Here is a 12,561-nt window from a genome sequence, read left to right on the forward strand (position 1 = left end):
GTGTATCATATTTGATTATTTGATACAGCAGGTCTATGAAGTCATGTAACTCTAAATCAGTCAATTGTCATTTTATTGCATTTCACATATCATCAAGCAACAAAAAGTATTTATTATTTTTCAAGCAAACTAAAATTTTTTTTAGATTGCATAGTTTGGTAACCAACATTGGAAACAGATGTAAGCACTGTGCAGGCTACTTTTCCCATGTGTACTGTGTGAAGCGCATCTGTTTTCAGACTCATCACCATGCAAAATAAAAAGTTTGTGATCCACAAAATGAGGAAAAATAGGAGAAATGTCAGACTTCACCGTGCCAGTTCCATTAGTGAGCATCTCATTATTGCATGAAAATACCTTAAACCTTATAATTGCCAATGTGTTGACATGTTTTTGTTGGCATTGACAGCAGATGTATCAAATATGATACAAATTAAAACTCAAATAGAAATTTATATTTGAATTATTATTTTTTGGTTGTTTATAGGGACCAATAAAGGCTCCAGTTTCAAAACATTGTAATTTTCTGTCAATTATTTGATAATTCAGGCTTTACATGGTTAAATATAAAAATGAAACGGCTTTAATAAACAAGCTTTATCAACTTTATAAGAGAAACTCAAGAATGTGAATTTGTTAATCCATTTATTACTGAACTGCTAACAGGTTGATTTAGTTTTTATACTATTTCTGTGGACTTTCCTTGCGTAATAAATATCCTGTGAATAATAAAAGTGATTTGCAACTGTTTTATTCGTGTGTGTGTGGCATCAGTTAAGGTGTAACGTACACTGTGTGAGAGCCAGCAGCAGCAGCGAGGACAGCCCGGTGATGATGGCCGACAGCAGGAGCATAGCACGCCGACCGAAGTGATTGACTGACAGACAGAGGAAGATGCAGGCCACAGCCCCCGTTAACACTCGCAGGAAGTAGGTGAAGTAGAAGTTGTGGGAGTAGCGGTGCAGGTTTCGGGTGAAGCAGTACTGGATACCTGTTCCAATGAACCTAAAGAGGAGACAGGGATGTAAAAACCACAAAAGCAGCATTCATGTTTCTTCAACTGGTCTGTTCCTCTTCAACCTAGCAGGCATCCAGGGGTGGACTGGCCATCTGGCATTCTGAGCATCGTCCCGGTGGGCAGTCAACCCGAAGTGGGCTGGTTAGTGGTGACAAACATGTTAACAGGCGGCCAAAAATGGTCCAAAAATGGCAAAAATGTGGCAAGAAAAGAGTGTTAAGTGATTAAAATGGGCCAAAAGCAGTCAAGAGTGGCCCAAATATGGGAAAATAAAGAGGAACCAGGTGGTACGTAATTGCTAAGAGCAGCTTAAATGGGAAAAATGTGGCAAACAATAGAGAATGGCAAAAATGTGGAACAAAAAAAAAGCTAAATATAGGGTAAAAAGAAAACAAGTGGTATTTATTAGGCAAAAGTTAGCTTATTACGCAGATGCCAACAGACTCATCCGCAAAAGGCCGGTGACGTTGTGGGGATTAAACTAGATTCTCTGACAGTGGTGACAGAGAGGAGAACCATGTCCAAGGTGAAGGCCACCATGGTCAATAAGTCTCACCCACTCCATGATGTGCTGGTCAACCACAGGAGCACCTTCAGCCCCAGGCTGATGTTACCACGGAGCCATAGGAAACCATTCCTGCCTGTGGAGATCAAACTCTACAATGCAGCTCTGTAACCTCACAGCTTTGATTGTTGTAAACATCTGTATTATTATTATTATTATTTATTACTTTATTATTTAGCATATTTAGCATATTACTTAATTATGTAATTTAACATTCTTTATTCTTCTTTGTTTAACGTATATTCTTTTTATTTGTAATATTTCTTGAGAGGCTGAAACAAAAGTAATTTCCCCCTGGGATAAATAAAGGATTTCTGATTCTGATTATTTGGATGAAAAATGGCCAAAAAAAATAAAGGACAATAATTGGATTAAAAAAAAAAATTTAAAAAAAAATCACAAAAATAGGAAAAAGGGGTATTTATTGGTAAAAGCAGCTCAAATCTGAATAAAAGAGTCACGATTTTTTGAAAAGGGGCCAAAGTTGGACAGAAAAAAGTAGCAAAATGGCCAAAGGAAATAGGTAAGAAAGGGTTAATAAATTTCCCCCTTTTAACGTTTTCTGGGGGAATAATAATTAAAAAAAAGACATAAAGAGCCACATGTTGAGCATCACTGATAAATAACGGCTTCTACGTGGTGTCGCTGATTATGCAGTTTGCTGATCTGGACACAAAATGCCAGGACTGTATTTTTGTCCCAGTCCACCCCTGCAGGCATCCATCCACTACCTCTATCTGAATCCTTCACACTGTTACAAACAGGAAGTATTAAAAACTCACAGAGTGAAGCTGAGGATGAGGCAGTTCTTCCAAATGACACGAGTGTGACGCAGCTCCAGGACTGTGTGAAAACTCGGCCTGTCGTCTTCTCCATAAACTGAATCTATCTCTGTAACCCAATCATAAATAATACATTAAAAAAAACAACAACAACAACAAATTGTTACTGTCAGAATACTTCAAAACTAAGCATATGACAAACTAAATAAAAAAGAAAAGAGCATCACAGTCACGAGTACTGCTAGTTTGGTAGCACAGAAACATACAACACAGTTGGCATAAATTTGCATGTTCTCATTAGACATGTGTAAAAAAAAAATGAATAAATCATGCTGTGGTCATTGTCTGAGGATGGCCAAAAAAGCGCAGCATGCTCAGCCACAGTGGTCATTGTTTATTTCCTGTAGAATAAAGTAAACAAAAGATTTTGGAGGTGATTTCCGAATTCGTGTACCCTTCGTTCTAAGGTTATTCTGTTTTAAAACCAAATCAAAATAACAAATAAACAGTGTGGTTATTTTGTTTTACGGATTTAAAACTAAAACAGAAATACAGAAAAAAAACAAAAACCAGATAAGCAGCATTTTTCTGTTTTTGTTTGTTTTTTTAAACTTGTTATGTTTGTAAAATATATGGATATTTACGGGGAAATTAGAGTAAGAACTGAAGTCCGCTGAACCTCGTTTCCCTCCCCAGGTCCTGGACCAGATCTCCTCACATGTTTTCATTCAGTCTGTGGATGTTTTAGCTCATAAAAAGCTGCTCATGTTTATGTTTTTTTGTGTTACGGTCCAAATAGTATCCAAATAAACTGGTGAATGACTATCGACAGTGAGGCTGGTGTGAGGAACAATAGATATTAGAACTTCTACGATTTGACACTTTTGCAAAAACAAATACAGCTTTCTTGAGGGTCGTAAAAATATTTTTTTTGCACGTTATAAATACCGCTAGACAGTAACGGCAGCCGTAAACACATACGGAAGTTGATCACAAGAAATGAGGAGCACCAGTAGATTCATTACATCACCTCTGGTTCCTTTATTCACATATGTGCAGGTTTTATGTACTGTAACATCCATTTTTTGATTTACTTATGTATTAATAACGTTTCAATTCACCAGTAATGTGACTTATGCGTTGCTCCTTTTATGTCCGGGAGCGAACGTTCGCCCAGTCAGCAGTTTATCTGGATACTATTTGGACCGTAACACTGTTCGGTAAAGTTGGCAGATATTGACAGATTTAGACTTCCATCATCAATAACTCTTTAACGAAACGTCATCGACACACAAATTACACCTCTGCCATCGGTGTGAGATGGACAACATGATACAAGATCATTTTATCAACCGTAGGAGAGTAAAAGTCGTTCTGTGTGGTGAGATTAAAACATGAAGCTCTCATCATAGTTTCCCCACAGAACAAAATTTCATTTTAAAACAGAAAAACGCTGCTTGTTTGTTTTTTCTGTATTTCTGTTTTGGTTTTAAGTCAGTAAAACAAAAAACACTGTTTGTTATTTTGATTTAAAACGAAATAACCAAAAAACAAAGGTTACACAGATTTTTCCACCATGTTTAATGATTAATGAACTCCACGATGATCAGATCTGAATCCAGGCTGGAACTTAAATAACTAGAAAATATTCATTACACTACAGGAGGATTTAAGCACACAATGTTGTTTTTATAAAATTACAACAGATGGAAGTAAACGTAACATTTGACGGGCAGCTGTAGTTGATCTAATACATTTTTAAGTCCATCCTTAAAAGGTAAGGAAGGGGTTTTAGTTGCTTTTTGCTGCAGTCAAAGCCTAAAAGTCATATTTTATGGTTAAAAATAAGCAAATAGAGACAAAATGATTAGAGTTTTCCAAAAGACATAAAGTTGGTAATATTTTGTTTATTAAGAATATCTTCCTGGTTTACTGGATTGTGATTGGTGTTTCAAAGCATTAGTTTGTATCCACGTGCTTTGTTTGTTTGTTTGTTTGTGTGCGTGCGTGTACCTGACAGCAGGGTTTCACCAGGGAACAGCTCCTCCTGCAAACAAACTCCGTTCCTTTTGGAGAATTCCTGAAGGCTCTTCTTCACCTGAGGGATCTGTGTGGTGGCAAACAGCCAGCGAGGAGACTCAGGAAAGACTGAAGAGCAGCTGGGGAGCAAAACGGCTCCGTTAGATCAAAGCGTTGCAGAGAAACTTAGCAACAGACACAATCGCGACGTAATTATAATTGTAATTTACAAAATCTGTTGCTGTCGTAATCAGAATTATTTTTATTTTTTTTCGTAATCATAATTAAATTCCAATTGAGTTGAGATAATTGACTTTGCAGTTGTCATGAAATTTCTATAAAAGTGGTCAATTATAATTTAACGCTAAACTGGGGAACCATGTTACAGTTTTACGTCAAGTTCTACACATGTGTAGTTAACAATTATTAAAATGTATTTCATATAAAACTTTCCCACATTTTACCATTTAAAAAACATTGAAATCGAGGGGTACACTGACACAAAAAAGGCTCAGACGCACACACCAAAACTATTAAAACCTATATTTTCATTGATTAGGAAGCCTAGCACATTACCAAATAGATAGGAAAGAAAATAGACGTTAGATATTAGTTTTTAGTGTATTTTACCGGTGATTTAAGACATTATCATAAGAGATGCTAACAGAAAGCTAACGCAAAAGGAAGGTTAACTTTTATTATGTTATTTATTTGAGGCTCAGTAATTGTGATTCATTGTAATTGAACTTTAGTAATTGAAAACATAATTATATTTGACTTTCTGATGATAAAAAATTATTTCAATTTAATTGTAATTGGGAAAAAAGCTGGTCACTGTAAACGTAACATGTAATTGTACTTGTGTAATTTATAGTTAATTACAATTTGGATGTAATTATAATTGGAAAAATCTGTTGCAATCGTAATTGAATTAATAACTTACTGTAATTAGCATGGGACTACTATAAAAAAGTGTTACACTTTAAACGCAAACTTTGTCTTACACATACATAGTTAATAATTATTAAAATATGTTTCAGATCAACTTTTTCCACTACCTGTCACTTCTCTTCAAGATAATTTTACTGCTTAAAAACACTTTTAAATCTAGAGGTACACTGATAGAAAAAAGGCTCATACACCCACACCAAAAATATGAATAAAACTATTCTTATTGATTACAAATCCTAACAAGGTAACCAAAAGATGAGAAACTAATTAGATGATAGATAATATTTTTAATGTATTTTACAGCTGATTTAAGACATGGGTCAAACTGACCCGTTATCATTAGAGATGCTAACATAAAGCTAGACAAGAAGAAGGTTACGTTTTATGGGCTTATTTATTAAAGGATCAGTATTGTGATTATGTTTAATCTAACTTTAGTAATTGAGAACATAATTACAACTGACTTTCAAGGGAAAAATAATAATTGTAATTGTAGTAGTAATTGGAAAAAATGCTTGTCACTGTAATCATAATTTGTTGTAAGTGAACATGGATAATTAAAGACATTATTGTAATTAAAAAATGTAATTAACCCCAACCCTGCTCACCACCAATAGGAGATGAGAAGGAGCAAAGGCAGAGTGACCACAGCCTGGAGAATGGGCCAATGACGGCAGAGAATGGCGAGCCCCGGCAACAGCAGCTCAGCGAACACGGCGAAGAATCCACTGATCATGGTGACCATGAGGCGATGAGGAGGGTCGCTCAGCTCCAGCCCTGAGAGAGAAGCAGCAGAGGGTGAGGAAACACACACACATCCCATCTGTGCAGAACAGATCCATTTCCTGTCACAGACACCGTGTCGCCGCGTACGAAAGCTTCACAAGGTCAATGTGAGGTCAGACATCTACAGCTCAATACGTACACACAAGCTTCAATTCAACTTTATTTATATAACGCAAATTACAACAATAGTCATCTCGAAGCGCGACCAAATTAGAAAGAGAAAAAAACGAAAAAAACCAACAAATCCACATGAACACGCAAGAGTTCAGAGGTCGTGACCTACTCATCAACAACACAGAAATGCTGTCAGGCCCTGATCAAACACTTAGAACACTCAGCTTTGATGAAGCAGAACAACAGATAAAAGTAGCGGGACAGCAGATCTCAGTAATCAGCTTGGATTCTGGATAACGGATTGGATCAAATCTTCAGTTTCAAATTTATTTGTTTGTTTCAGTCTAACAAAATATTCAAACATAATTCACAATTTAAAAATATATATAATAAAACTGAAACAGGCAGAAGCAAAAATGCTTATATGCTCAATATAAATAACATTCAAGTAAGTTACATACAAAACATACAAAAGAAATGCAAGCATTTAACAATTACATTTGAGTTGCCTTTGTTCAAATAATGCAAAAAAATAAATAAAATTATAAATATAAATAAATATATTATATATATATAAATAAAATCTGTGTCCCTTTAGGAGCTCCGTCCAGAACTAACTTTTACGCGAACACGTATCAGTATCATCCTCGTGTGGCACCTTTACGTGAACACGCAAAGGTCCTTTATATACATCATTTATCAAAAAACACAAACATAATTTGACTGCTTTACATAACTCTCTAAAATATATTGTGACATTTTCTTTTTGAAATTAAAGAGTGTGTCACTCATTTTTATTTATTTATCAACAGAATCCCACAAATTAACCCCAAGCACAGACAGATATCTTTGTTTACCTACTAATCCTGCTTTTGGTAAAATAAACATAAATTGATTAAATTGATCTTCTTAGGCTGTATTTGCTGGTCTGTCGTGAGAAGTATTTTTGAACGCCTTCTGGAAGAGTTTTTATTTTTGATTTGAACATTATCTCATAAAATAATCCCTGAAACAGCTGTCAATATTGACCACAATTAATATATTTAATTCTGTCACTAATTGCTGTATATTCATCACAATTACATATATTGTTGTTTTGTTTTTAGATGATTTTTAAGTGATCCATGCAATGACAAAACAGTATGGGTGTGTATTGCCTGGCATCTGACGATAGTATCCCGATACATAGGTCACGATACGATACGATATATCCCAATATTATAGTATAAGGTGATTATTGCAATTTTTTTTTTTTTCAATATATGACTAACAACTAATCTGTAAATGTGTACACCTTCATGAGAACATTATGTATAAAATATATTTTATTAGCATAGTTTACACTCAAAACATTGGCTTTAACATGCCATGTGCCAACAACTGAAAATAAAAAAATAACATACAATCTGCCTGTGGCTTTTAAACCAACTTTGACTTTAGTGCAACTTAACTGAGGTATATGCCTAGAACAACAACAACATGTAGAGGTTTCAGTGCACTTCTTTGTGCAGTTACGATGTCTCCTGCAGTGGAAAAGACTTTCCGGGTTAAATAAAGGTAAAATAAATTTTAAAAAAATTAAATTAAATTAAAAAATTAAATCAATATTGATAAATTTTCAATTGATCCGAGAATCACGCAACGTTTTTATTCAACACCCCTATAAAACAGGATAATAAAGCAATGGCATCACAGGTTTTTGAAATCCAAAGCGAATCCAATTCAGAAATAGTGTTTAACTATTACATCACATGTTCTACGTCCTGTTAGCTGGTTCTGGTTCTGGCAGAATGCAGGAGGTGGGTCCAAAGGCTTAAAATAAAGAGGAGCACTGGTTATCCAGATTTAGTGATGCTGAAATGTTTCTATCCGGATCAAATTGATCCAATCTGAGGTTGCTTTGAAAAACCGGCTGAAATGTTTGATGATTATAAGGTTATTTAATACACCTTTGGTGGTTTCCAAATGTGTAGACACTCCAGATGCAATAAATTGTTGGAGACAATGTGGAATGATTGGCGACCATTCCACATATATTTGGGGATTGGCCAATTTTCCTTCCTTTCTGGAGGGATGTGAATGAGGAGATTGATACACTTCTGAGAGTTGATTTACTGTACACCTCAAGCCAGTTTCTTTTTTTTAATTTGACTCCTTTAAACATGTACACAAATGATGAAAAGCACCTGTTACATCTACTCTTGATGACTGCTCGGAAAATGGAAACAATAAAGTGGAGGAGTTCACAGCCACTAACAGTGGAACAGAAACAGAGAGAGGTGTATGGAATGGAGGCTTTAACTGCAAAGTTACAGTTGAGGTCAAATGTCTTCATAAGGGGATGGTTAAATATAGAAAATTACCTGTGCAACTGAAGAACACCTACTCTCTGCTGTAACGTCTTAATTGCCCATGTATTTATATGTTTATTTATCTGCTTTTCTGGGCCCCAACATGTTTTTCTTTATTTTTTTCTGCACTGTCATGTATATGCTGTCAAGAAGGTTCTATAACGTGCAAAAATACGATTACTGTATCCAACTCAATTTTATTTGGATTAAACATTTTGAAAAACCGGGCCCAGGACCAGAAAGATTATCCAAAGATTAGCTTTGCACTTTATTTCAGCTGTGGTTGTTTTTAAAGCGATTGATGAATAAAGTGAAGTAATCAATTCGGCAATATATCGCAATATGACGTCGCGTGATTCTGGTATCGATTCAAAATGCACCCATATTGATTTTTTTTAATTTAAAATAAATAAATATATACATATATATATATATTTTTTTTTTTTTTCTTTTTCCTTCATTTAACCAGCAAAGTCTTTTCCACAGCAGGAGACACCGTAACTACACAAAGAAGTGCACTAAAACCTGGGCATGTTGACCAGCTTGTGCTTTCTGCATTTATTTGTTGTTCTAGACATATACCTCAGTTAAGTTGCACTAAAGTCAAAGTTGGTTTAAAAGCCACAGGCAGATTGTATGTTATTTTTTTTTTTTTTTTTTTTCAGTTGTTGGCACATGGCATGTTAAAGCCAATGTTTTGAGTGTAAAATATGCCAATAAAATATATTTCATACATAATGTTTTCATGAAGGTGTACACATTAACAGATTAGTTGTTTCTTAAGTCATATATAAAAAAAAAAAATGCAAAAATCGCCTTATTCTGTAATATCGGAATATACTGTATATTATCATAACACATGTATCGGGATACGAATCGTATCGCCAGCTTCTGGTCGGTCCGTGAACTTGGCCTCGTGTGGACTTTGATGATTCTGTGAATCTGTAGACTTGTGATTCCTGATTCAGCACTAAAGTATAAATCACTATTGGAGGATGATTAACGTTGGAGAATCTCATACTTTTACTCCACAGCACATTCCTTCACCTTCAGACTATGTGGTATCCTTTAAATATGTGGACTTTAAAACCAGATAGTTCAGCTCAGAGAAAACTCTGTACGCTTGCCTGGGAGACCATCCATCTGTGGCCTGTGTGAGATGAACTTTGACCTCCTCTCACACACAGCTCTATTTCTTTCCGTGCCCCCTTTCTGTCTGGGCGGGGTACTGCGAGCCCCTCTTCCTGCTTACTTCCTTGCCTTTACTGCCGTCCTGCCATTGTTTTCAGTCTCTGTGGAGAAGCGGCACCGGCAGGAAGTCACAGAGAGACTTTCCCTTTGGCCTCACATCTCCAAACATCAGCTCAGATCTGAAAATCTGGACTTTATCTAGAACTGACCTCCAAGGAATGTGGGAGTGTTCACGCTTAGCAAAAAAACAGAGCAGATGATTGAGTGTTTCTGATGAGACCACAGTAACACTTCACCTCCTCCTGCACAGGAATGTGCTGTTTCCAATGAGATTACCATCCCACTCCACCTTGTCCATTCCTGAATAACTTACAAATGTTGCGTTATGTTTTCCCAGCAACCCTGCATGTGATCTCTGAAAAACTCAAAGTGCTCATCTCTTCTTTTAATACGACACGTAAGAGACACGAGGAAAGAAAAACAAGCGACCGGCTGCTGTCTGTCAGTCAGTCAGAGCTCACAGCTGACATTCCCATCTCATATCTCCTCCAGGTCAGAGTCAAAGCCTGGATCCTTCTTTTAGTTTAGGCAGTGATTCCCAAAACAGACGTTTGAGAAAAATAAAAGCCATAACCAAAAATGTACATTTGTTTCCATTAGGCCAACAAAAACACTGTTGTGACTCAATGCAGACACATTTTTAATGACAATAAATCTAAAGCGTTTTAACAAAGCCAAACTACTAAAGTGCCTCAGGAAAACATGAATAAATAGCTTTAATTCCAATTAAATGTTGCTGTAAATGTAATCATAGACTCTTCCAAAACACTTAAATAGCATTTAAAAGGTAAGAAAGTAGCACTTCTGATGTATTGACAATTTAAAATTAAAAAAAAAAAAAGGTTGGGAATAACTGATCAACCCAGACCAAGTCCTCCAATCGGTCTTTGTACATCTGAAGCTGATTGATCAGAAACAAGACACTCAGAGAACGTAAACCTGCACCAAGCACCAAATCTCCTCTATCTAAGATATTGGCAGTTATCATGATCAGTGATCATGATCATAGAATCATGATCATTCACACTTTAAAGGCTTGTAAGAAATTTTCATCCCCATTAATAAATATAATTTTTTTTTTTTTTTAATCGTAAATGCATAATCCAGATTTGATCTGGATGAAACTGTTTGAAGTAGTTAAGGAACCAATCTGACATAACTACATAAGTCAAGTTTCATAACAATTTACAGACCGAGATATTATTTAATTTTTTAGCCAATGAAGAGAGATAAGAAAATTATTTAGATTTTTCAAACTGATCCAGAATCAGTGTATTGGGCAGGATTTCCTACAAAATTTAATGGAATCTTCCATGGCGTGAGTTCTATCTTTGATTAAAATTTAAAAAGTAATTTTGACATAATCCTGCTAACAAACAAACAAGAAAATGAATAAATTTGACTCCTTGACGGAGGTAATGACATTGTAATGTTTAAATCTTTGAAGAATCCCAGGTGACTTCTCTGCAGCTCCTCATTACTGTCACACAAACAGTAGAGACTCTGAGAGCAGAGCATCATGTGATCAAAAGCTTTGGATGACGATTAAAAAAAAAAAAAAAAAGTACTGTAAACCACTGGCTTAGAATACTGAGAGCACAGAAACGCGTCTGTATAAACAGCCATGATGATGTGCTGCTTATTATCTAACCTCTTGTTTGTCATTTTGCTTTTATAAACTTGTGTTTATTGCTTCTTGAGGGTCAGGATTGGGTAAACATGACATTTGCGTCTGAGCGTGTGGCCGTGTGTTAAGGACAGGGTTGGAGTCAAAAATAATTGTAATCGTGTAATTGATAATTACAATTACAGTATAATTTTAATTAGGGCCCATGCACAACAGTGCGTAGGACCATATCGTAATGCACCTTGTTTTTATTATTATTATTTTAATTATGGCAAAATTATCACATTTTTGAGGGCCAAAACACGTTCAGAAACTGATGAAAATGTGTACGCATATTAGAACTGGCAAAAAATTTGATATTTTGGGGGAATTGCACATGTGAATGGCAAAATGACTCAAATGTATCCCCTTGAAAATTGTATTGCTCCCAGCTTGGACTGATGACATCATCACTGTCGAACTTCGGTAAAACTCTGACTTCATAACTCTCTAAAGTGCTGATGTCAGAATTATACAGTGTAATGAGGAACTATTACTTCAGTACACTGAGGATTTCCCTGATCTAGGTAAGTACTGCTATTTCTTTCTACCACAAACACACATTCCCAAAGTTACACAATGTAACCTTATTGTCTAATGATTTACATTATGTTTTATACCCACACAGAAACAAATCAAGCACCTCACGTTATGGTTTAACCCAACCATCATTCATAGTCATTGCCACCTATTGCAGGAAGGTTTGTGATATAATCCTTGAAAATGTTCCATTACGTCTCAACACTTTTACATTTCTGCGGTGTTTGCGAGAGCTCGTTCATCACTGCTTTTAGCTTTAATTGTAATTGTATTTTTAAAAATGTGTTGCTGTCGTAATCGTAATTAAATTGCAATTGAGTATAATAATTTACTTTGTACAGTTCTACACATATGTAGTCAATTAATAAAATATGTTTCATATCAAGCTTTTTTTTAACCATTAAAAAAAAGAAAATCTAGGGGTATATTGACACAATAAAGGCTATAAGATGCCCACACCAAAAATATTAAAACCTATATTTTCATTGATTAAGAAGCCTAACAAGGTAACCAATAGA

The 12,561-nt window shown here is 35.4% G+C and overlaps 1 protein-coding gene across 1 annotated transcript in view; it reads right to left on the reverse strand.

Moving 5' to 3' along the window:
* The window catches only part of slc22a31 (solute carrier family 22 member 31), a 28,329-nt gene that overhangs the window by 4,767 nt on the left and 11,001 nt on the right, over positions 1-12,561 (reverse strand). Inside the window, exons 4-7 of the mRNA XM_028477122.1 lie at positions 5,944-6,112; positions 4,379-4,524; positions 2,366-2,474; positions 791-1,005 (exon numbers count right to left, since the gene is read on the reverse strand). Of these exons, the coding sequence (XP_028332923.1) occupies positions 791-1,005; positions 2,366-2,474; positions 4,379-4,524; positions 5,944-6,112 (639 nt within the window). The remainder of the gene's footprint in view (positions 1-790; positions 1,006-2,365; positions 2,475-4,378; positions 4,525-5,943; positions 6,113-12,561) is intronic.

Source organism: Gouania willdenowi, chromosome 3 (assembly GCF_900634775.1).
Source record: "Gouania willdenowi chromosome 3, fGouWil2.1, whole genome shotgun sequence".
Classification (NCBI taxonomy): domain Eukaryota; kingdom Metazoa; phylum Chordata; class Actinopteri; order Blenniiformes; family Gobiesocidae; genus Gouania; species Gouania willdenowi.